At 39.8% G+C, this 26,439-nt stretch overlaps 1 protein-coding gene across 2 annotated transcripts; it reads left to right on the top strand.

The window, feature by feature from the left end:
* The first annotated feature begins 327 nt into the window (after positions 1–327).
* DRG1 (developmentally regulated GTP binding protein 1) lies at positions 328–25,595 on the top strand. Of its 2 annotated transcripts, none has more exons than XM_058690879.1 (9): positions 328–493; positions 1,342–1,465; positions 3,383–3,558; positions 11,359–11,428; positions 14,442–14,611; positions 16,615–16,745; positions 18,180–18,347; positions 18,623–18,745; positions 20,490–20,541. In XM_058690879.1, exons 1-9 carry the CDS (start codon positions 452–454, stop codon positions 20,524–20,526), a joined length of 1,041 nt encoding a protein of 346 aa, XP_058546862.1. In that variant the 5' UTR covers positions 328–451; the 3' UTR covers positions 20,527–20,541. The 2 variants fall into 2 exon arrangements, with proteins under 2 accessions (XP_058546862.1, XP_058546860.1); XM_058690877.1 differs by lacking the exon at positions 20,490–20,541 and adding an exon at positions 24,957–25,595 and having other exon boundaries at positions 331–493.
* The last annotated feature ends 844 nt before the right edge of the window (positions 25,596–26,439 follow it).

Below are 26,439 nucleotides of genomic sequence, written 5' to 3' on the forward strand. Positions count from 1 at the left end.
GCTTTTCACTCACGCCGGGCGTTGACGCCCAAGGTCGGAGGGCTGCGGCTCTGTCCGGCAGTAACCAGAAGCCACTATCACACACCACGCGCGGGGGGGCCGGGCGCGGAAGAGTACGTGGGCGCAGGTCCGGTGGGGCGGGGCCGAGCGGCGCGCGACCCTCCGCGCGCTCGGGGAGGTACAGACCAGGTCGGCCTCTCTGGCCCCCGCTCCCGCGGGCTCTATGACACCGCGCTGGCTCGCGGGACGGGGCGGGGTTGATTGAAGGGGAGGAGATTACCCCAAGCTGTACATCTCGCGGTGAACCTTGCGCGAAGTCTCTCGCGAGAAGTAGGAAGTACCACGCTTGCGCGCTGCAGTAACGCCTGGTGGCCTTAGCAGGGCCGCAGGCGGCTGTGTGAGGGGAGGTAGGCTGTGTGCAGGCCACTACGCCCCCCGGTGACTCGCCGCCATGAGCAGCACCTTAGCCAAGATCGCGGAGATCGAAGCCGAGGTAATGGGCACAGCTGGCGCTTCACTCTCTGTCGGAGCGTTCCTTTTTCGGCAGTGTTGCCCTTGCCTGTACTCCCTTCAGCCGCGTCAGGACCGGGCCTGCGTTCTCCGACTCCTCTCAGCCCGGCCCCGTGTCCCCCTACTCCCCTCAGCCTCCGCCGGAGCCCCCCGCCTCCCCTTAGCTCGGACCTTGCACCTTGGTCGGTACCCCGTTCCAGTGTTCGGCTCCTGTCCGAACATCGTTCCTCTCAGTCTTCCTTTTCTGTGGTCAACACCGGATCCTCTTCCTCTCTGTGGTCCAGCCCTGACCAGCTCACGTACTTCGTTTAGTATCTTTCTTCAGCGTTCAAAACCCTTCTCCCTTTCACCCAATCTCTACTTGATGGCTGAATTTCCCAGAGTATTGCTCCCGGGAATGGATCTGGGATAACATCTGTGGTAGCTGTTGATTCCACACGAATTACTATGTGATTGTATTGTCTGAGGTGCTCAGAGCTCTTTAAAATCGGGAAAGTGGTGACCCTGTATCAGACGGTGCATATCAGGTACAAGCATTGGAAAAGGAATCCACAGCTCAGTTTTAGTCTGATCTGTGAATGCTAATTGTAATGACCTTGGTCATGTCTTCTTTTTGGGCCTCAGTTGTTTGTTCTGTAGTGAGAATGGGCTGGGTGATGAAGAGAATGGATTTTTACACCCCCCCCCCCCCTTTTTTTAAGTCTGACTAAAATGGGTATACTGACAGTAGGATCTGGAAAAAAATCATTCAGATTTGAGGGAGCATTCATTCTGGATATTTTACCCTGTGGGAACTGCTTCTCATTTATGACTGTGATTCCTCCCTTACAGATGGCTCGGACTCAAAAGAACAAGGCCACAGCACACCACCTAGGGCTGCTTAAGGCTCGCCTTGCTAAGCTTCGTAGAGAACTCATTACCCCCAAAGGTGGTGGTGGTGGTGGGCCAGGAGAAGGTTTGTGTTTTTCTTAAGCATTGGTTTGTTTTGGTTTGGGTTTTTTTGGTGTATTTTCTATCAAAATAATATAGCTGTATGGTTTAAAAATAATTAAAAAATTTCTATCAAAGTAGGTGCTCCTGGTTGGCTCAGTTAGTAGAGAATGTGACTCTTGATCTTGGGGTTGTGAGTTTGAGCCCCACATTGGGTGTAGAGATTACTTAAAAATAAAACCTTAGGGGTGCCTGGGTGGCTCAGTCAGTTGAACATCCGACTCTTGATTTCAGTTCAGGTCATGATCTCACGGTTTGTGGGTTCAAGCCCCACATCGGGCTCTGCTCCGACACTGCGGAGTCTGCTTGGGATTCTTTCTCTCCTCTCTTTCTGCCCCTCCCCTGCTTGCTCACTCTCCCTCTCAGAACAAACAAACAAATAAGTAATTAATTAAAACAAAAATCTTTAAAAAAGTCTATCAAGGTAGATTTGTATTTTCTAATTCTAAATTCTTGAGCTGTGCTTATTTCAGTCTGCTGATTTCAAAGGCAAATGAGTATTTTCTAGGTAATGAACTAGGGTTCTATATGTATCTTTTTATTTAAAAAAATTTTTTTATGTTTATTTCTGAGACAGAGAGAGACAGAGCATGAGTGGGGGAGGGGCAGAGAAAGAGGGAGACACAGAATCAGAAGCAGGCTCCAGGCTCTGAGCTGTCAGCACAGAGCCCGACGCGAGGCTTGAACTCACAAACCATGAGATCATGACCTGACCTGAAGTCGATCGCTCAACCGACTGAGCTACCCAGGCGCCCCTATATATCTTTTTTTAAAGTTTATTTATTTATGTTTGTAATCTCTACACCCAATGGGGCCCGAACTCACGACCCCAACATCAAGAATTGTATGTATGCTTTTCTCAGAATGTAGGCATAACCTATGTCCCAGGAGTTCTACTTCTGGGGGCAAGCCTATCAAAAATGCATACATATAGTCATCAAAAGAAATGTACAGACTTGTTCTTAATCCCAAGCAGAAAACTCCCAGATGACCATCAACAGAATAGTTAAGTACATTGTGATATATTATATTTATAAAATGGAATGCTGGACCAAAATGAGAAATCAAATGGGACTGATCTGTTGTCATAGAAGTCAGAATGGCAGTTATTCTTTTGTCAGTAATAGCAGGATTGGGGGATGAGGGGGCTTCTGAAGATGGTGAATATGATTTCTTGTGGTGGATGCTGATTACTTAGCTGGTTTGCCTTGTGATAATCAGACACTTTTCTATGTGTATCTTTATGCTTCAATAAAAGGTTTAAAAAAAGAAAAAAAGACAGCCAGACAGGAGCCCTTATGTATATCTTGTATTGATCCCAAAGAGGTTTTCATTGGCTTACAGGAATATGTACATACATACATCAACAAAATAAAAAATAAGGATATTGATGCAAAGGGAAATGTAAGTAGGAAGAATAAGTTGAAGCCAAGAGAGATAAAGTTGGGACCAAAAATAATGTCATAAAGTCTGTACACTTCCTAGAGGAGGGCCATAAATTTGCCTTTGAACTTGTTTGCAGCCATTACCAAAAAAAAAAAAAAAAAGGAAAGCAAACCTAGTTAATCATACAGTTCTTAGAGTTTGTAAGACAAAAAAGAAACCCATTTTTTAGATCAATTATTATATAACCTTCGAGCCTAAAATACTATGGGTGCTAGAAATGTATATAACAGTGAAGAATAAAGTTTCTAAGTAAATATTCCATGTTAATTGCTCTAGGGAAAATTTTGTGTGCTTAAGTTCTGGAAAGGTAAACTGTAGAAAGCTGGAGAAATATGTCCTAGATGGATAGACTACTAGAATGTGAAAGGAATTACCTGAATCTCAACATTTTAAGAGATAACTTTCCTCTTCTTTTTGATATTTATTGATGTTTTAGGTTTTGATGTGGCCAAGACAGGTGATGCTCGAATTGGTTTTGTGGGTTTTCCATCAGTGGGGAAGTCAACACTACTTAGCAACCTGGCGGGAGTATATTCTGAGGTGGCAGCTTATGAGTTCACTACTCTGACCACTGTGCCTGGTGTCATCAGATACAAAGGTGCCAAGATCCAGGTGAGTCAGGCCTGCAGGCCACAGAAGGGAAGAAATCCAGTCTTTCGTTAATTTAAAAAGCACTTATGGGAAGCTGTGCGTATGCCAGGCCTAACCTTTGAACTACTAGGCCCTTTCTATCTAGCAAACATGATAGAGTAGTACATACAGACAGTAATACAGTGGGATAGTGCCTGTCAAAACACATAGAAAGAAGGGACTGCTTTTTCACCTGAGTATATTGGGGGAAGGTCTGGTAGAACTAAAAAAGCTTCGTGTAGAAAATGACAATGGAGGAGTGTCTGGGTGGCTCAGTCAGTTGAGCGTCTGACTCTTGATTTTGGCTTAGGTCATGGTCTCATGGTTAGTAGGATTGAACCCCATGTTGGGCTCTGTGCCTTGGACTGACTATCTCTCTCTCTCACAAAATAAATAAACGTTAAAAAAAAAAAAAGAAAAGAAAATGACAGTGGAGGTGGGTCTTGAAGTTCAAGTAGAATTTTATCAGCCAGGGGGCGCCTGGGTGGCACAGTCGGTTAAGTGTCCGACTTCAGCCAGGTCACGATCTCGCGGTCCGTGAGTTCGAGCCCCGCGTCAGGCTCTGGGCTGATGGCTCGGAGCCTGGAGCCTGTTTCCGATTCTGTGTCTCCCTCTCTCTCTGCCCCTCCCCCGTTCATGCTCTGTCTCTCTCTGTCCCAAAAATAAATTAAAAACGTTGAAAAAAAAAAAAAAAGAATTTTATCAGCCAGAGAAGGTAAAGGGCAATTTCAGGCAGCCATAATGGTAAATAGCTTGCTGTGGTGCAAGCTTAGGTGTGGACAGGAGTGGTAGAAACTGAATCCGGAAAAGTAGGTTGGAGCTTAATTATGAAGGCCCTTCTGTGCCTGCTAAGGAAGTTGAATTTTATCTTATATGTAGCTAGGAACCATCAGAAGCTTTTAAAAAAAGAAATAACATGATAAAATCCTTTTTGGAAGATAATTCTTATCTGTGAGGCCTGATGAAGTTAGTGTCCTGAGTTTTTCTTAGATAGATGATAGGTTTAGGGCTCCCGAATGAAGAGTTCCTTTGGGTATGAAAGAAGGTGTACATAAATGTAAGATATAACGGAACATATTCTTGTTGGCTGCACAGCTAAGAAAGCAAGATTCTGATTTTTTATTTATTTATTTATTTATTTTTTAAGATTCTGAATTCTATGACATTTGAATCTAGGCTGGAGGTTCCCAGACTTGCTTGATTCACAGTACTCTTAGTGTCTTAGTAATTATTTCCTGACAACTTTTCTTCTCTCAGTAATTTTTCATGGCACTCCAGGCCAAAATAAATACCTAATTGTTCAGTTTGTTAGGTCCAAGCAACAACCTAAGTATTTATGTCCTTACAGCTACAGTTATTTATTAATGGGATGTGTACACTGTTGGGTACCACATAACTTCTCAAACCATGGAATCAGATTGGATACCACCACATTTGTTTCCTTTTCCACATTGATTTTTGTGTGGTGCTTTTTATTATAGCCACTGATGAAAAATCTAACTTCCCAAAATTTCGATCTGACATAATTGAAAGCAGTGTAGTAGGCTGTAGTGTTGAAATTGTGAAGTATGTGGAGCTAGTAGTTTCCTCATTGTCTGACATATATCAAGAATTGCTGTTTCTCTTGAAAATTTAGAATATCCCATGGGACTCTGAGTTCTCTGTGGTGCCACAGAGTACCTTGGCTCATTGTTAGGGAACTCTTGGTATAAGCATTTGTTTTCCCTCTTGCTGAGCTATGCAGAGAGTTGTAAAGTGTATTCATACTTCTTTATTATAGAATCTGAAGTAGGAAGGGACCAGTATCTTGGTAATATCTTCTTTCCTTTTTTTTAATGTTTATTTATTAAAAAAAATTTTTTTTTTTTTAAATCAACATTAAAAAAAATTTTTTTTTTAACCTTTATTTATTTTTGAGACAGAGAGAGACAGAGCATGAACAGGGGAGGAGCAGAGAGAGAGGGAGACACAGAATCGGAAACAGGCTCCAGGCTCTGAGCTGTCAGCACAGAGCCCGACGCGGGGCTCGAACTCACGGACCGTGAGATCATGACCTGAGCCGAAGTCAGACGCTTAACCGACCAAGCCACCCAGGCGCCCCCAAAAAAAAAAAAAAAAAATTTTTTTTTTTAACGTTTATTTATTTTTTGAGAGAGAGAGACAGAGTATGAGCAGGGGAGGGGTAGAGAGAGAGAGGGAGTCACAGAATCTGAAGCAGGCTCCAAGCTCTGAGCTGTCAGCACAGAGCCCGACGCAGGGCTTGAACTCACAAGCAGTGAGATCATGACCTGAGAGGAAGTTGGACGCTTAACTGACCGAGCCACCCAGGTGCCCCATAATGTTTATTTATTTTTGAGAGAGAGAGAGAGAGTGTGTGCGTGCTAGCACTAGCTGGTGGGCGGGGAAGCGGGGTGGGGAGGCGGGTGCAGATCCAGAGGGAGACAGAAGATCCGAAGTAGGCTCTGACAGCTGACAGCAGAGAGCCCGATGCAGGGCATGAACTCATGAACCTTGAGATCATGACATGAACCTAAATTGACACTTAACTGAGCCATCCAGGAGTTCCACCTGGTAGTATTTTCAATGGCTTTTTTTTTTTTCCTGCTGGTTAGGTGCCCATGCAGATCTTTCTGGTACTCCATGTTCAAATGTATATAATAAGAGTGAGGATGCTTGGGCATATCTGGACCACTGCTTGATTGCATCTTGTTTCAGAGTCTTACTGATAATAACAGTTTTGGCAGCTCCTAGAATAACCTCTTCCCTGATGAGATGCCATTGACATCTCTTTTAGGGCTTCTGAGTGTATCAGAATAAAGAGTTACTTAGCCCCTCTCTTTACTTGTGTTTCCCACAAAGCATTCATTTCGGTGTCTCCTGACCTTTTAGGTGTTTTCCCCCTTTTTTGCATGGTGCTTTCTTTTCTGCCTATGCACTCTCCTCTCTTTTTCCTTCCCTTCTGACTTTCTCCAGAAACCAAGTTAAGGAGTACACAACAGGATTAAGATGACTGCCCTCGAATGTTTTTTAAATGGTTGTTTTGTGGCAGAGCACTCATTATCTGTGACTTGGAAGGGAGAGGCGTACAAAGTTAGAACCATTTACTACTAAGAATTATAAGGAGGGAGATTTCTGGGTTTTTTGTTAGGAAGGATGATGTTTTTTAATAGTAAAGGTGTCTAAAAATGGAATGGTACCTCCTGAGACAAAGAATTACTACGTCTGTAGGTGACTGAACCACTACTTACCAGGGATGTTATAAAGAAAATTGATGTATCACATAGGCGGAGATTAGCCTGCAGAGAGGATGTTCAGTTTTTAAAATTATGGGGCTTGTTTTCACCTTGCTAGTGTCCCTAGCACTCCTGTTGTTCTATGTATATAATTGATTTGCATATTTAAGTTAGTTGCTTTAACCTCTAAAGGCATTTGAGTTTGAATTAGTTTAACATTGAATTCTTAAAATCCTACAGTTTCATGATTTAAACAAATATTTATTCTTTTCTTATCTCTTGGTTGTAATATGAAATTCAGATATGTTAAGCATGGGTTATTTTATTGAATGAAATTTGATTGCCACGTCTATAGCCATATCACCCTAAATGGGCCTTGATATTGTCTGAAATTTAGTTGCCACATTTAACTGGTTCATTCTAACCTTAAAGGTATTTCCCTCTCAAGACAAGCTAAAATTAAGTTGTTTTTACTTTTCTAGGGCCTCAATAAATTTTCCCCTGCGTTTTAGCTGCCATAGGTAGAAAACTTGTGTTCTTTTCTCTCAGTGTAATATTCTCTTTCAGATGCTCTTTTATATGATAATATAGTCATATTCTGTTTAAGAGTTTTAGATTATCCAGATGGATTTTCCTTTTGAGTTTTTGATAGCATCAGCGAGGTTCAGTGTATATAGTAAAGCCTTTTGCTTATGTTATGTATATATATATAATGTATATATTATGCTTATATAATTATATAGAATATATATTGTGTAAAATATATAACTAGATTATGATTATATAATTAAGTATAATATATAATTATATATATTATATGTATCATATATAATACATATAGCAGAAAGATTTACTAAGTGTTAGATTATAGACTCTTTGGGAGAGTTGAAGTAGACTCTAGACTTAATTTCTAGGAACAACTGATGATGAACTTTTTGTTTTTTCAAACCTCTTTATTGAGGTATAATTTACATACAATAGACTAGATAAACTATAAAATTTAGTTAGTTTTGACATAGCTATATACTGGTGAAAACATCACCACAATCAAGATCATGAACATACCAACCCCAGAAATTTCCAAATGCCCCCTCCCTCATGGTCCCCTTCATCTCCAAGCAATTACTTATTTATATTTTGTCATTGCAGATTAGTTTACAGGTTGTGTATAAATAAGACCATGTGTAAATATAAACGTACTCTCTTTTGGTTAGCTTCTTTCATTCAGCGTAATTATTTTGAAGTTCTCTTGTATCACTCATCTTGATGCCCCTTATGTTAATATTCTACATAATCACAGAAGAATTATTAGGGATAGATTAATATAGATGCAGTGATCACTAAACTACAGACTTCAGATTTTTACCAATTTTCCCACCAAATGCCTTTTCATTCCATGGTGCATTTAGTTCTTTTTGTTCATTCTCCTGCTGTCTGTAATAATTACTCTGTCCTGTCCTTTAAGACCTTGACACTTAAAGAGTACTGAGTAATTGTTCTGTAGAATGTCCCTCAGTTTGGGTTTGTCTGATATTTTCTCATAATTAGACTGAGGTTTTAATGTATTTTTGGCAAGAATGCCCTGAAGTGAGGGTGTGTCCTTCTCAGTGCATCTTATCATGGGATTACATGTTTTGTTTTGTTTTTTGTTTGTTTGTTTGTTTTTTAAATTTTTTTTAACATTTATTTAATTTTGGGACAGAGAGAGACAGAGCATGAACGGGGGAGGGGCAAAGAGAGAGGGAGACACAGAATCGGAAGCAGGCTCCAGGCTCTGAGCCATCAGCCCAGAGCCCGACGCGGGGCTCGAACTCATGAACGGCGAGATCGTGACCTGAGCCGAAGTCGGACGCTCGACCGACTGAGCCACCCAGGCACCCCTGGGATTACATGTTTTAAATGCTGTTGCTGACCTGCATTGGTTGGTTAAATACATTAGTATCTGTAGGATTTCTCTACTGTAAAGCTATTATCTTTCTTTTTTAAAAAGTTATTACCTTTCTTTTTGTAGTTAATAAGTATCTTGGGGGAGGTACTTTGAGAAGATACAAATCCTGTTTCTCAAACTTGCCCACTCATTTTAGCGTTCATCTGTGGATCCTGTCTGCAGTAGTTATTACTCTGCTTCTGGCCTAATAGTGATTCTTTTTTTTTTCTCTTTCCTACTACATGTTTTTAATTGGAATTCTGTTTGGAAGAATTTTTCTGTCTTATTTATTCAATAGTATGTATCAATGTAGGCTCATGGATATTTATTTTATGGGTTATAGTCCAGTACTGCCATTATTTTACTACTTGTATTGTTCCAGTTTTGACAATTAGGATCTCCTTCAGGTTGGCTCTTGTGTTCTTTTCCATAAGCCCCCATCTTTTTGAGAGTACTTATTTTTTGGCAAGACAATGCTAATCTTAGATTTTTTTCCCTGCTCTAGCCCTGAAGTCAACCACTTCTGAAGGAACTCTAGTTTCTTTTATTGGAGAATGATGTTTAGAAATCAAGATCTGGGGGCGCCTGGGTGGCGCAGTCGGTTAAGCGTCCAACTTCACCCAGGTCACGATCTCGCGGTCTGTGAGTTCGAGCCCCGCGTCGGGCTCCGGGCTGATGGCTCGGAGCCTGGAGCCTGTTTCCGATTCTGTGTCTCCCTCTCTCTCTCTGCCCCTCCCCCGTTCACGCTCTGTCTCTCTCTGTTCCAAAAATAAATAAAAAACGTTGAAAAAAAAAATTAAAAAAAAAGAAATCAAGATCTGGTGTGCTTATTACTTCCCATGTAGCCTTGTAAATCAGAGTAACTAAAGTTTCCAAGACAAGGTTGATGTATTCAACATGCATTATCTTTTGTGAAGAGAGAGGATTTTGTTGTGTTATATTAGTCTTAGAGAAGGTAACATTATTATGTAGTGAAGAATAGGGAGATTTGAGTAGGTTCTTGAAAGGAAAAGTTGAACTGTTTAAACACCTTCTGAATTCTTTTTCATTGTGGTTTATTTAATGTGAAGTATGTTTTTATAAGGTCAGATGGGCTTATAGCAAAAGCTAGTTTTTTTTTGTTTTGTTTGTTTTTTTTATTATTTTTTTAACGTTTTATTTATTTTTGAGACAGAGAGAGACAGAGCATGAACGGGGGAGGGGCAGAGAGAGAAGGAGACACAGAATCGGAAGCAGGCTCCAGGCTCTGAGCCATCAGCCCAGAGCCCGACGCGGGGCTCGAACTCACGGACCGTGAGATCGTGACCTGAGCTGAAGTCGGACGCCTAACCGACTGAGCCACCCAGGCGCCCCAAAAGCTAGTTTTAAATGATGTTTTGATGAGCTTCAACTCTGTTCCTTGTCCATTTATGTGGATAATTCAGTATTGGCCATGCAGTGGACCCTTGGTATTTTCAGATTTTGTATATGCTCTTAACTGTTTTCAGTGGACTCTTAAGGGCTTGTGACTAATAGTTTGCAATTTTGCTGAGATGTGCATTTGATTTGTGTGCTATGAAGTTGGTTTTTATGTTCTTACTGTTAGGTATACACAGTAGGACTTCTCTGAAGTTTTACTTTACTGCATTTTCTGGGCATTTGAGCAGTCATTTTCAACGTTTTTTTTTTTTTTTTTTTTTTTTTTTATTTATTTTTGGGACAGAGAGAGACAGAGCATGAACGGGGGAGGGGCAGAGAGAGAGGGAGACACAGAATCGGAAACAGGCTCCAGGCTCCGAGCCATCAGCCCAGAGCCCGACGCGGGGCTCGAACTCACGGACCGCGAGATCGTGACCTGGCTGAAGTCGGACGCTCAACCGACTGCGCCACCCAGGCGCCCCTGAGCAGTCATTTTCAATTGGGAACACACATCAGAGTCACCCATGGAGCCTTTTGAAGTACATATCAACATGTGAACTTTGCTCTTCTAAATTAGAATTTGCAGGATGGGGCTCAGATATCTGCATTTAAAAAGGTTTTACAGGTGACTATTCTGTGCTCACCAGCTTAAGAATGACTGCAGAAATTTTTGTGAATTGGGCAATTTGGAAGATTGGCAAAGCTCTGAGTGTATCATGTGAATATCAAGGTCCGGCTATTGTCTACAGTAAGGAATTGGTGTGGGGGGCTCAACCTTCTGAAAAGAAGGGGAATATTAGGGGAATACTAATGCAGAATAATGAGTTTGGCCCTCAAAATGTGAGGGTTTTTTTTTTTTTTTTTTGATTTAAATTTTAGTTAGCCAACATACAGTGCAATATTGGTTTCAGAAAATTAAGATCTTACTTGATTTGGACTGTGATTTTGGGCAAATCACTTAACCTGTATGAACCTCAGCCAATATCCTGGTCTCAGGGTTGTTAGACATTTTAAACTAGATGTAAAGTATATAAAAAACTTGTAGCTGACATTTGGATGCATAGTAAAGTAATACACAGCTTATAAGGAAGATCAGATTCGAATCCTTTATATTTTGGGTACTTGAAAAATAAATTATTCTATTTGATCTGTTTAGATTTATGACTGTTTTTTGTGTTTGTTTTTTTTTTTCCTTCTCTCCTTTCCCCATCCTTAATCTTGCAGCTCCTGGATCTTCCAGGTATCATTGAGGGTGCCAAGGATGGGAAAGGCAGAGGCCGTCAAGTCATTGCAGGTGAGTGGTCCAGGGCTGCCATCATTCTGGGATATCATCCCTTTATCAGGTACTGTTGCTTTAGATGGGGACTGTTGGACTTAGAGATTTTACTACAATGAAGGGCATAGTTTTACTTGACTTCTTACTGGAATAGAATGTCAGAACCTGAAGGGACCTCGGAGAGTAACAATCCAGATCTCCATTTGAGGAGAAACATTAAGGACAGGAAAAGTGAAGTGCTTCAGTCCAGTGTAGCACTGTTTGTGGCAGATTCAGAAGGATTCAGAACTAGAACTCGGGTTTCCTGACTTCCACCCATGTCTTTCCTTCTTCTTTTATGTAAAGTAAAATGTTACAGGGGTGCCTGGGTGACTCAGTTGGTTAAGTGTCAACTTCTGCTCAGGTCATGATCTCGTGGTTTGTGAGTTCAAGCCCTGCTTCGGGCTCTATGCTGACAGCTTAGAGCCTGGAGCCTGCTTTGGATTCTGTGTCTCCCTCTGTCTTTGCCCCTCCCCTGCTTGTTATCTCTCTCTCTCTCTCAAAAATAAATAAACATTTAAAAAAAAGTAAAAGTGTTATAAAAGGCCAGTCATAAATTGCAACAATCTGTTACTCCACCTCTCCTCACCTCCACCATCATTCCCCATTGGCAAATATTGTCAACTCTTCAACGGTTCTTTCTGTTTTTTACCTTCATTTTTTTTTAAAGTTCATTTATTTTGAGAGAGAGAGAGAGAGAGAGAGAGAGAGAGAGAACACACGTGTGAACTAGGGAGGGGCAGAGGGGGAATCCCTAGCAGGCTCTGCACCAATAGCACAGAGCCTAATGTGGGGCTTGAACTCAAGAACTGCGAGATCATGACCTGAGCTGAAATCAAGAGTTGGTTGCTCAACTGACTGAGCCACCCAGGCGCCCTTGCCTTCATATTTTTAAATATTATGCTTATATTGCCATTTCATGATTAATTAATTAATTTTAGATATCATCTGTTGGTTTCATGTCATGGTTGAGAATTAGCTCTCTTATACTCCATACAACTTTTCCTATTTTTTTTTTAAGATTTTATTAAAAAATTTTTTTGTGTTTAATGTTTATTTGAGAGAGAGAGGTGCGCGTGTGAGCGGGAGAGCAGAGAGAGAGGGGAACACAGTTTTCCGAGGCCAGTACTGCGCTGACAGCAGAGAGCCTGATATGGGGCCCTAACTCACGAACTGTGAGATCATGACCTAAGCTGAAGTTGGATGCTTAACTGACTGAGCCACCCAAGGGCCCCAAGATTTTATTTTTAAGTAATCTCTACACCTAATATGGGGCTTGAATTTATAACCCCAAGGTTAAGAGTCGCTTGCTTCACTGACTGAGCCAGCCAGGTCCCCACCTACCCCTTGTCTTTCAAAGAAATTATATCACAGTTTGTAGTTAACTTATCAATTGTAATTTACATTATTATGTAATGAATATATAACTTTTGTTCAATGCTAAGATAAGTAGTGTGTTGTGACTTCGCTTCTTTTCTCTTGAATCTGTTTTTGAAATTTGTTTTTCATGGAGTTAGTAATTGTTTTGTTTTATTTACATTTCTGTGTTTGCTACTATTTTTCAAATATTCTAACAGATCAAATGCTTATCCATCGGTATTTTTCTAGATACTTAAATATAGCTCAAGAGTTACTGATTTCATTCTTTCCCCACAACCCTGACACTACTGTCCTGTACCCTGTCTTCTTTCTTTTTAATTTTATTGTCTTTTTTAAGTAGGCTCCACGTGCAGGGTGGGGGTTGAACTCACAACCCTGAGATCAAGAGTCACATGCTCTACTGACTGAGCCAGCCAGGCACCCTGTCTTCTTGCTTTAATCTGGATTGGTTGCTTTCTAGATCAGCACTGTCCAGGAGTGCAGTGTTCTGAATCTATGCTCTCCAGTATGGTAGCCCCTAAGCATGTGTGGTTGATGAGTGCTTTAAATGTGCCTAATGTGACTAAGGAACTGAATTTCAATTTTTTTTCACTTTAATTTGTTTAAATTTAAATAGCCCAGGTGGCTAGTGGAGTCTATATTGGATAGTGCAGTGCTAAACTCTTTTGCATGGCTGTCATCCTGAGACTTTCTTCTGTGTTGTTGTGTGGAATCCTCTGTTTCCTAGAGTCGGTGTTCTTTTTGGGGGTCATTTTTGTTTTGCTGAAGCACATTCTTTAGTAAACTACCAGAAAAAAGATAAATTGATAGGTAAATTTTTCTGTTTTTTTCATGTTTGAAAGTGTTTTTATTCTACCTTTATATTGAATTACTAATTTTAACTATTTATAGAATCATATGTTAAAAGTTATTCGTAGATGAATATCAGAAACATTATGCTAAATTAAAACGGTCAGGAACAAAAGACTGTATTTTGTATTATTCCATGTATATGAAACTTTAAAAATTGCCAAACTAACCTATGTGACAGAAAGCAGATGAGTAGTTGAATGGGAATCAAGAGGAAGATTGATTTCAGAGGTGATGGAAATGTTCTGTATCCTGCTTGCTTATGGTGGCCATACAGGTATATATATTTGTCATTAAACTGTATGACATGGACACAGTTTATTTTTTATAAATTACACTGATTATATATATGTAATATATGTGTATATAATTATGCTGGTAATAAAGTTGACTAAAAATATGCTAAGCAGATGATCTTTTTTAGAATTCTTACTGTTTTAAATCTTTCTAAACTTTTTCAGGGATTTGGTTATTGCCTGGTTCTTATCTTCATTCTGACTTGTTTTTCTGCTAGTGTATCTAGAAGTTAACACATCTTCTAGAGATACCAGCAGAAAACAAGGCATACATTGCAAATTGACTTCTGGGATAGAATTTGGTAACCTTAAGAACTTCATGTGTGTCTTTATATTAATAGGAAAAAAAAGTCCTTTGTTTCTAAATGGAATTCTACCCCTCTCAATACTCCAGCTTTTGAGTATTTGGCTTAGTTAAGTCTTTAGTGACCTTTGCTTACATATAAATTATTTTTTCCATTCTTCAGTGGCCCGAACATGTAACTTGATCCTGATTGTTCTGGATGTCCTGAAACCTTTGGGGCATAAAAAGATAATTGAAAATGAGCTGGAAGGCTTTGGCATTCGTTTGAACAGCAAACCCCCTAACATTGGCTTTAAGAAGAAGGATAAAGGAGGCATTAATCTCACAGCCACCGTAAGTGGAGGTGACATGGGTGGGACAGGCTGCTGAAGGAACTGGGGTGGAAGGATGTTGACATTTGGAAATTACCTGGCTTCTAGCACTAACTGAGGTAACACAACAACCTTGTAATGACTGACAGAGTAGGACAAGAATCAATCTCAGACTTACCTTTGCAACTTCATTTCTTCTTTTAGGTTATTTTTTGGTATGGTATGGGAGTATAGACCAGTCTTAATGCTTGCATAAAGTAGATGGCTACTAATATCAAGTGTTTTCATTCATTCAACACAGATTTATAGAGCGCCTACCATGGGCAAAATGTTGTTTTAGGCCCTTGTTGGGAAGGGAGGGAGGTTGGAAGAGGGAGCAAAATAGACAGAAATCTCTGTCCTTACATTCTGTGTGGAAAAGTAACGAACAAAATTAATGAGTCCATACAGAATATTAGATGATGATAAATCTAAAAATTAAACTAGGGAAAAGGGATGGAGAGTGTTGGTGGGGTTGTAACAGTGGGGGAGATAGAAGTGCTTGGTTGTCAAAAGATTTTGGAAGTAGCTGGTAGGAATTACACCTGATTTGGATGTGGGTTGTGAGAGAGAGGACTATAAGATTTTTTCCTCAGCTGGAAAAATAGACTCTTATTATTAAAATAGTAGCACTTTGGGTAGGATAGGATTGGAGGGGAGGGGAAGATCAGGATATTCGGTTTGAGATGCTAGTGAGACATCCAAGTATTACCATCAAATAGGCATATGAGGAATAATCAAGGCTGGAGGTACAAATTTGGTGGTTAGCAACTGTAGAGCCATGGGCTTAGCTGAGATCACTAGGAAGTAAGTATAAATAGAAAAGAGGTTCAGGGATGGAGCTTCCTCCCCAACTCCCACCCCATGATTATAGATTGGGGAGATAGGAAGAACCAGCAGATAAGACTTCTTAGAGAAAGAAGGAGGAGAACCAGAAGAGTTTGAAATCTTGGAAGCCAAGTAAAGAAAATGCTTCATATTGGAGGAGTAATCAGTTTGCTCCATGCTGCTTGCTTCTAAGTCATATAATTGAGGTCTGAGAATTTCCTACAACATTTAACATTCTAGAGGTCCAGATAATATGACTAGCATAAAGTTAAGCTGTCCTGACCAAAAGATCTTTCCCGTTATCCTGTCATAATTGAATTTGAACATTTCATATTATTTCTGAATTTTTTGCTAAGGCTGCCATAAAACTGCTATATAGATTGGGTGGCTTGAACAACAGAAGTTTATTTTCTCTTGGGGCGCCTGGGTGGCTCAGTCAGTTAAGCGGCCGACTTCGGCTCAGGTCACTATCTCGCGGTCTGTGAGTTCGAGCCCCGCGTCGGGCTCTGGGCTGATGGCTCAGAGCCTGGAGCCTGCTTCCGATTCTGTGTCTCCCTCTCTCTCTCTCCCCCTCTCCCGTTCATGTTCTGTCTCTCTCTGTCTCAAAAATAAATAAAACGTTAAAAAAAAAAATTAAAAAAAAGTTTATTTTCTCTTAATTCTAGAGGTGCTGGGTATCTGAGATCAAGGTACGAGCAGGGTTGGTTTCTTCCGAGGCCCCTCCTTGGTTTGTAGATGGCTGTCTTCCCTTTTTGTCTTCAGATGGTCTTCCTTCTGTGTGTCTGTATCCTAATCTTCCTCTCTTGTAAGGATATCAGTCACATTGAATTAGGGCTCATTCATATGACCTCATTTTAACTTAGTTAACTCTTTCAAGACCCTATCTTTAACCCTAAAGGTCACATTCTGAGATACTGCGGTTAGGACTTCAACATATGAATTGGGGTGGGAGTGATTCAGTCTATAGCACCTTCATTTGAGTTTAGAAAGATTATTAGTTTTCAAGTATTTCCTAATAAAAGTCATTTACTCTCATCCAGGATAACAGACTTCAGAAATGAACTTGCTCCTTAGCTAGAATTATTCGGGTACAATGATGGATACTCTTGGGAGATTTTTTTGCTCTGTGACCAGTTACTGTCTTCTGTGCTCATTTAGTGCCCTCAGAGTGAGCTGGATGCTGAAACTGTGAAAAGCATTTTGGCTGAATACAAAATTCACAATGCTGATGTGACTCTGCGTAGTGATGCCACAGCAGATGACCTTATTGACGTGGTGGAAGGAAACAGGTGCTGACTACATGTACAGTCTGGTGCTTGAGTTTCAATTTAAGCCTTGTAGTGGAAACATTGGATTATGAATCTGGATATTCTAATTCTGGATATCTTGATTTTAACTCTAGCTGTGCTAGTATCTCAGATAAATAGTGGGCCTTGGTTTTGTTAGCTGTAAATTGATTTTGGTTTTTGTAAATTGAAATTGGTTTTGATTTCTAACATCCTTCTTTGCTCTTAAATTTGGTTATGATGGTTAAATTCCCCATTTCAGTTACTTGCTGTGAACTAGGTTGTCCCCTAAGCTGTGTCATACAATGGTGGAAGGGAGTAGTTCACAATCTGCTGTCCCAGAATTAATCCATCTGAGAAAGCCTGTAGGCTATCCTGTAGAACTCAACATACTGGGCTGTATCTGTTCTCTCTAAGGGTAACCTAAGGGTATGTAGCTAAAGCCCTATTTCATGAAAAAGTACTATTATTAGTATTTTAAATTAAATAATAATTTAAGCTACTGTAAAATTTTTTCCTGGCATTTGAGCATAATATTTTTTATTTTTTATTATTTTTTATTTTATTATTATTTTTTAAATTTTATTTTTACTTTTATTTTTTCCTTTTATTTATGTTTTAAATATATGAAATTTATTGTCAAATTGGTTTCCATACAACACCCAGTGCTTATCCCAAAAGATGCCCTCTTCAATATCCATCACCCACTCTCCCCTCCCTCCCACACCCCCATCAGCCCTCAGTTTATTCTCAGTTTTTAAGAGTTTCTTATTGAGCATAATATTTTTTAGTTGCTTTCCTGTTCATTTGTTTCTATTTGTTGGATGGATTTATTTGATTTTCATTTGAAAACAAGCAAAGGCTAATTCTTTGAGTTAGGCCATTGTATAAGTGAGGCATTTGAAGCATGAGAAGTTGTGGCTTGCTATCAATAATTAGTAGCCTTGGCTGCCCTATTGATTGGACATTAGGATTGTGACTTTGCCAGATGTTATGTTTTTTATTTAAAAAATTATCATGAAACGTTATTAAAAGTTTATTTACATTTATAATTCATAAAACAACTTTGTAGGAAATTGACTCTGAGACTTTCCCAGGGACTTACATCTAGGAAGTGACAAAGGTGGGAGTAGATTTAGTCTGTGTGACTCCAAAGCTTGTGTTTCTTCTATTGCAGTATGATCTCTCAGTAATTAGCTGCATGGCTCAGACTAGGACCTGAGTTTTGTTCCTTCTCAACCCATAGTTTACTTTTTCAGACATTTGACCTTATTTTAGTAGGAAGCCTTTCATGGGGAGGGATTGAGGGGTTGATCTGCCTCTTGTGCCTCTTGAGAATCTCTGATTTGGGGTCCTGAGCAAGGAGATGCTAATAATCACACTGAGAGTTTTGTCAAAGGCTCCAGACTAATGTCTTATTTTCTTCTATTTCTGTAGAGTTTATATCCCTTGTATTTATGTATTGAATAAGATTGATCAGATCTCCATTGAGGAATTGGATATCATCTATAAGGTGCCTCACTGTGTCCCCATTTCTGCCCATCACCGCTGGAATTTTGACGACCTATTGGAAAAGATCTGGGACTATCTGAAGCTAGTGAGGATGTAAGTCTTAGTGGAAAGGGTCATATTGCTGTAGGAATTAAACCAGACTGTCCTAAAATGATACCTCCTGGAACTCATTAACATAATTTGTCTTGTATAATTAATATACATGTATATTAATTTCTATCATGTGCCAGGCCATATTGTGGGCACTTTCTTCCTCAAGTTGAAAGTTATCTGTGTCTGATCTTCTCAGGGGTGATGGAGGGTTGATTTGCATTTAGCACATGAAACGTTCCAAGAAGTAAGCAACCTCTGCTCCCTCTCTGTCCTAGTTACACCAAACCCAAAGGCCAGTTGCCAGATTATACATCCCCAGTGGTACTGCCTTACTCTAGGACCACGGTGGAGGATTTCTGCATGAAGATTCACAAAAATCTTATCAAAGAATTTAAATAGTAAGTATCATGGGCATGTAGTGCCTTCTTTTCCATGGGAGCTACTGATTCTACTAACTACCAATTCTTAGGGTAGCATTAAAGAAAACGGGCATCAGGGAAACTGCTGAAATGCTTGCTTGGTTAGAACTCTGCAATGTCTTCCTAAAACCATGCTAAGTTGGAGCAGGAAGAGCTCTAGAAGCCTCATCGGGTCAGGAGAGCTGACAGTACAAAGGGCTCTGACTTTATTCTGTTAATTCATGTTCCTCTTGGCAAACACAAATGTGAATTCTTCTTGCCAGCATCATATTGGCCTCCAGTGGTTACTGAGACCCACTCTAAACCTTAAGCATGGGTAAATTTCCCTAAATCTCTTTCATATACTTTTCATTGCTGATACAGGCTGAAAAAAAAAAATTCTAACAGGCTGAAAAAAAAAAAAAATTCTAACATTATATTTTGAGCTAAGTGAGCTAATTTTAGACTTACAGAAAAGTTGAAAAATTAGGTAAAGAGTTTCCTTATATCCCTCACCACATTTCTGATGTTACCAGCTCACATAACCATAGTACAGTTATCAGGAATAGAAATTAGCATTGGTATAGTATTAACTAATTTTTAGGCCTTATTTGAGATTTATTTATTTTTTTTATTTAAGTAATCCTACACCAAACATGGGGCTTGAACTCACAACCCTGAGATCAAGAGTCCCATGCTCTTCTTTTTTTTTTTTTTTTTTTTAATGTTTATTTTATTTTTGAGAGAGAGAGAAAGAATGCGAGTGGGTTAGGGCAGAGAGAAAGGAGACACAGAAGCAGAAGCAGGCTCCAGGCTCTGAGCTGTCAGCACAGAGCCCAATGCAGGGCTTGAACTCACGAGCCGTGAGATCATGGCCTGAGCCTGAGTTGGACGCTTAACCGACTGAGCCACCCAGGCGCCCCATGAGTCACATGCTCTTGTGACTGAGCCAGCCAGGTGCCCTTTATTTGAGTTTTAATACCTTTTCTACCAGTGTCCATTTTGTATTTCAGGAATCTACGTGGCATATAGTTGTTACTTCTCCTTAGTCTTCCAGTTTTTCAGTCTCCCAGTAATATTTCTTTAGCCTTTCACTGTCTTTGATGACCTTGGCACATGAAGAGTACTGGTCAGTTATTCTGTAGAATGTCCCTCACTTTGGGTTTGTTCAGTGTTCTCTCACGACTGAAGTGACATGCATTTTTGGTAAGAATATCACAAAAACTATGACATATCCTCAATGCATCCTATCACAAGAATCATGATGTCAGTATATCCTATTGATAGTGATATTTACTTTAATCACTTGGTGAAGTTGGTGTTGGTTCGGATTCTTTACTGTAAAAATAGTATTTTTCTTTCTTTGTATTTGGTAAATATTTTGGGGGAGTTACTCTGAGACTATGCAAATCATGTTTCTCCTCTTGCTGATTTTAGTACCTATCAGTGGAGTTTGTCGGCAACTTTTATTGCAGTGTTGTTTGTCTAATGGTGATTCTTTATTTCCCTCTTTGATTTTACATTTATTTACTGGAGTTCTGTGAGTTAGAGCTATTGCTTCTCTCCTATTAATTTAATTCATAATTATATTGGTATGAGCTCTTGGGTATTTTTTCCATGGGCCATAATCCAGTACTACCATTATTTTGTTACTCAAAGTGTTCTAGGTTTGGCAGTTAGGAACTCCTTCAGTTGGCTCCTGTGTTCTTTTAGTAAACTGCCATTTTTTTTTTTTTTTTTTAAGCATTTCCTTACTTTTTGGCACTACTAGATGTTCCTGATTCATAATGATTTTTTCCCTGCACCACCCCTGGAATCAGTCACTTCTCCAAGAAGCCCTGGTATACAAGATGTGTGTGCTAACTGTGTTCATTGTTAGTGGGCTGTCATTGTTTATAGGCCGTTTCAGCAGACAGCTAGGAAGTGTATGTATGGATACTAACCCATGCTTACATCTTTATTTCTGTATCTCTCTTGTCCTTCCTATTTATCCATCTATTTACCCACCCTCGCATCCTTATCTTAAAAACCATGAATTTAGGGACGCCTGGGTGGCTCAGTCAGTTAAGCATCCGATTCTCGTTTCGGCTCAGGTTGTGATCTCATGGTCGGAGATCAAGCCCTGCATTGGGCTCTGCACTGATGGTGCTTCTGTCTCCCTCTCTCTGCCCCTCCCCTGCTGATACACACACAAACACACACACACATTTTTTCTTTCTCTTTCGTAAATAAATAAATAAATACATGCATACATACATAAATACATAAATAAAAAACAAAAACCTGTGAGCTTATATGGTTACCTCTGATTCCAGTTCGACACCACAGGGTTTGTTTTAAAGCCTTTTCCTTTTTCTTATTTTTTTTTTTTTTAATTTTTTTTTTTCCAACGTTTTTTTTTTATTTATTTTTGGGACAGAGAGAGACAGAGCATGAACGGGGGAGGGGCAGAGAGAGAGGGAGACACAGAATCGGAAACAGGCTCCAGGCTCCGAGCCATCAGCCCAGAGCCTGACGCGGGGCTCGAACTCACGGACCGCGAGATCGTGACCTGGCTGAAGTCGGACGCTTAACCGACTGCGCCACCCAGGCGCCCCTCCTTTTTCTTATTTTTAACATCTTTCTTCAACCATGAGAAACCTGGCTATCATTACTTAATCTACTTATTTACTTAATTCTAGTGTGTGTGTGTGTGTGTGTATATATATACGTATATATATACGTGTGTGTATATACACGTATATATATATACGTGTGTGTATATACACGTATATATATATACGTGTGTATATATACACGTGTATATATATACGTATATATATATGTAGTAGTTCAGAATTGCAACCTATAACCCTATGAGAAATATTTTAACTAACTGGATTACAGTATCTATGAATAGTTCTTTTCAACTCTATGGGCTGAAATTTAAAAAGTTGTTTTAAAATTGAAGAAAATAGAAAATCATTGTAGAAGATCAGGAAAATATGGAAATAATGACATTTTAAAAATACTTGTTTTTTGTCCATTGATTGATGAATGGATAAAGAAGATGTATACACACACATACATGCACTGGAATATTATTTGGCCATAAAAAGGAATGAAATCTTGCCATTTGCAATGATATGAATGAATCTAGAGGGTATAATGCTAAGTGAAATAAGAGAAAAACATACCATATGATTTCACTCGTGTGGAATTTAAGAAACAAAACCAATGAGAGAAACCAAGAAACAGACTCTTAATTATAAGAAACAAACTGATGTGGTTACCAAAGGGGAGGTGTCTAGGAGGTGGGGGGATGAGTTAAATAGGTGATTGGGATTAAGGAGTGCACACTTGTCTTGTTGAGCACTGGGTGATGTATGAATTGTTGAATCACTATATTGTACATCTGAAAGTAATATGACACTGCTAACTGACTGAAATTAAAATAAAACTTGGGGTGGGGCGCCTGGGTGGCGCAGTCGGTTAAGCGTCCGACTTCAGCCAGGTCACGATCTCGCGGTCCGTGAGTTCGAGCCCCGCGTCAGGCTCTGGGCTGATGGCTCAGAGCCTGGAGCCTGTTTCCGATTCTGTGTCTACCTCTCTCTCTGACCCTCCCCCGTTCATGCTCTGTCTCTCTCTGTCCCAAAAATAAATAAAAAACGTTAAAATAAAACTTGGGGTGCCTGGGTGGCTCAGTTAAGCACCTGACTTCAGCTCATGTCATGATCTCACGTTTTGTGGGTTTGAGCCCCATAGTGGGCTCTGTGCTAACAGCTCAGAGCCTGGAGCTTGCTTCAGATTCTGTGTCTCCCTCTCTCCCCCTCTCCCCTGCTTGTACTCTGTCTCTCTCTGCCTCTCAAAAATAAATAAATGTAAAAGAATAAAAAAAATAATATACTTAAAAAAATAAAAATACTTGGGGTGCCTGGTGGCTCAGTCAGTTAAATGTCTGACTTCAGCTGAGGTCATGATCTCACAGTTTACGAGTTTAAGCCCCATGTCACCCTCTGTGCTGACAGGTCAGAGGCTGGAGCCTGACTCAGATTCTGTATCTCTCTCTCTCTCCCTCTCTCTTCCTTTCCCTGGCTCATGCTCTGTCTCTGTCTGAAAAATAAACAAAAATAAAAAATAAAAATACTTGTTGCTGATCCTAAGAATATTAGAAGAGTGAAGACCTTTATTAAGCTTGACATTCCTTTAATCCAAAATAACTAAATTCCATGTGCAGGTGCTAATTTTCCTATCCTCAAACCATTATATTTTAGCATATATTTCAATTAATGCAGGAGAGTCTTGTGAAGTTAGATATTTTCCGTTTTCAAATGTGATAGATTTCTAGATAATTCTTACCTTCCATGGTGGCAGGATGCTGTTCTAAGCCTCTAGAGAACTGTAAGTTAGCCAGGGAATTAAATGAGGAGGGAGAAAAATATTTTGGAGAAGAGACCTATCAAAGCAAATAGAGGGGCGCCTGGGTGGCTCAGCTGGTTAAGCATCTGACTTCAGCTCAGGTCATGATCTCACAGTTTGTGAATTTGAGCCCTGCATCAGGTTCTGTGCTGACAGCCTGGAGCCTGCTTCGGATTCTGTATCTCCTTCTCTCTCTGCCCCTCCCCTGCTTGTGCTCTGTCTCTCTCTCCCTCAGAAATAAAATAAACATTTAAAAAATAAAAAAATAAAAAAACCAAACAGAATTTTGTTTGGTTGCTATTTTTCTGTTTTCTTTCTTTTTTTTAATTTTTAAAGTTAAAAAATTTTGTAGCACATGCACTAGGAAGGGGCAGAGAGAGAGGGAAAGAGCATCCCAAGCAGGCTCCAGGCTGTCAGTGCAGAGCCTGATGCGGGGCTCAATCTCACAAACCTTGAGATCATGATTTGAGCCGATATCAAGAGTTGGATGCTTAATGAACTGAGCCACCCAAGGCACCCATCTTTTTTTTTTTGATGATGAAACAAAGAGCATTTTAACCATCTTAATAAAAATTCAGCTTTAGGCCTACTAATTATAACATTTGTCCTTGTTGCATTCTTTTTATGTCCTTGACCACATGTACATTTCCTTTGATCATTTACTATGTGTTTTCTGTGTGTTGCAAGATTCACATCATTTTTATAACCATGTTTTTTGTATTTTTCGCTACTTTACATAGTTTTCTTGTCTTCATACACAGACCTTTCCCTTTTAATTACTTTAACCTAGGATTAGTAATAATATGGCCTTTGATATGTTTTGGTGCATTGCTCTCCAAAAGGGCTGAACCTGTTTACACTGCCATCAATAAAATAAGAGGCACTGATATTGCCGCAGGCATTGAATATGATTATTAAAAACTAGTTTTCTAGTTTAAGATTATAAAATGGTCACCTTGCATTTATCTTGCTTGTTAGTGCATTGAAAAATTTTATGTATATTTGTTTTACTAATGGTGTTGTATCTGTAACTGTCATTTATCTGTTTTCCACAAAGTGAAATCTCGTTCAGTGATTTCTTTTTGGAACATAGGTTTTTAAAGATGTTTTGTTGCAAAGACCATATAATAACAACATGGCCACCTTTTTTTATGGCTTGGTACAAAATTCTTAGCCTCTGTGAGGCAGGTCTTAATGTTTTGTTCAATTTCCGTTACTAGCACAACAAATTTTTAGTATTGGAGGCCTGTAGATAAAAATTATCTTCATAAATTCAAAAAATCAGGAGAACATACTAGTTACGGTGTCTTGGGAGGGAGGAAGAATTTTCCTAGCATGGCTGAGGAGGGAGGTGCTTTATGGTTTTAGTAGACCCAATAAAAACTGGTATTCAGTAACAGTCTGTAACTGACAGTATAAGAATCAGTTTTCAGTCTGAATTATTTCAGTGTATTTTTCTATAACCCTTATTTTTTCCTTTTAATTTTAAATTAGTCTTGTAACATTTCTCATTCGTGTTTTTTCTCTTTGACTTTCCTAAATTGGCTCTGGAAGAAGAGGAACCACACAACTTCCAAAATTTTTTGCCACTTTGTATCTGAAGGTGCCATTGTGCTATACTGCCGGGAAAGCTAATACCTCTGGGCTTTGAATTTGGTCCTTGACTCTGGAGAGGGGATTTTGGCTGTTGTAAGCCTATAGTTCTTAAGAGCTAGAATGCTAAATCTGAGCAGAAAGGTGGCATCCAGGTAAATAGGGTAGAAGCTAGGTGATTATTTACACTGACTATTTTTTTTATTTCCCTTCTCTACAGCGCTCTGGTCTGGGGTCTGTCTGTGAAACACAATCCTCAAAAAGTGGGTAAAGACCATACGTTGGAAGATGAGGATGTCATTCAGATTGTGAAGAAGTGAAACCTACCCCTCTGCCGGGCCAACCACAAGAGCTTTCCCCATGACTAAGCACCCTACCCGAGACCCCTTCTGGCTTTGGCAGCCAGTGGATCAGGATTCAGGGGAGGGAAATGGAGGCACCCAAACTGGAACTTTACTTATCTTAACTTGGTGTCTGTCACCTTGTAAATTCAACTGCATAAAGGACCTGGTAAGCCAGCCAGCTATATGCAGTTCACGTGTCATTGTCAGAATTTGTTTTGGGATGGACTGAATGAAGATGACTATGTACAGTGAGGCAGCTGCAGAAGGGGTTATTTGGGAGCTTGGTTTTGAGTGTGAAATGGATAAAAATGTGACTGCAACATCTTACTTGATGTTTAGTCATGGGAAACCCTTCCAACTGGATGTGGCCTTCACTCTTCTCAAGTGGCCTTTCACAGATGATACTGGAAAGAGGAAGGACTTGATGTAAGTTAACTGATTATTCCCTGCAAGGCTAGCCCATGTGAGAGATGGTGTTATGTAGCAGTTGAGTAAAGTACTCTGACCAGACGCAAGATTTCGAATTGCATGGCCACTTCTAATTAGCTTTGAAACCCTGCATAAATTATACAACCTCTATAACCATCAGTTTCTTCATGTAACATGGAGATGGTAATAGCACTTGTGTTCTAGAGTGGAGATTGTTAGTATTAAGGGAGATAGTACTTGTCAAATACTTAGCACGGTATCTGGCATGTAAGTGCTTAGTGAATGTTGGCTCTTATCATTGGTCTCTTTCCTTTACCTGAGCAGAGGTTTGTGTGTCCACATATGTGTATGTATGAAGGTGGGATGTTAGATGGAAAGGTGAGGTCAAGACTATTTAAGAGAGCACTAAGGGCATAATCAGAGGTTTTTCCTGGAAAGACAGGAATATAAAGGGATTTCCTTGAATATTGGGAAATTTATTGGCAAAAATTTTTGTGCAGTAGACTGGGTTAGTGAGAATAATGGCAAAGGGAAGGTGTGGGCATGTACATACCGAGATTGACTTGCTCTGTGGAAGAAGAGAAGTCAAAGATTATTTCAGTATGGATTACAGGGGTGATAGAGAAGGGTAGTCCCTGAGAAAATTAGGAAGGGAAACAGATTTGCAGAAAGACAGTTTGATTTTAGGTGAAGTGAGCTAGAGCTTCTAACAGGTTGTGAGGGCTGAGGATGTGGGATTATCCATATACTCAGCCTTTTCCAGTGCTTGTTACTTATGCTACCTGAGTGACAGTTGTTTCCCTGATAGTTTTCCTGGAGCTTGAGCTCACCTCTGTCCCCAGACATAGGAGATAAGCCCCTCAGGCCTGGTGTCCCAGTCACCTTTCAGGATATAGACCTTGATATCCCTGGTGCATTCATGATAGAGGC

This window comes from Neofelis nebulosa, chromosome 11 (genome assembly GCF_028018385.1).
Source record: "Neofelis nebulosa isolate mNeoNeb1 chromosome 11, mNeoNeb1.pri, whole genome shotgun sequence".
Lineage (NCBI taxonomy): Eukaryota > Metazoa > Chordata > Mammalia > Carnivora > Felidae > Neofelis > Neofelis nebulosa.

Coding starts and splice junctions, on each gene's coding strand:
- DRG1 (XM_058690877.1), top strand. CDS start 452: ATGAGCAGCACCTTAGCCAAGATCGCGGAGATCGAAGCCGAG. Junction 494..1,341: donor TCGCGGAGATCGAAGCCGAG/GTAATGGGCACA, acceptor CCTCCCTTACAG/ATGGCTCGGACTCAAAAGAA. Junction 1,466..3,382: donor TGGTGGTGGGCCAGGAGAAG/GTTTGTGTTTTT, acceptor TTGATGTTTTAG/GTTTTGATGTGGCCAAGACA.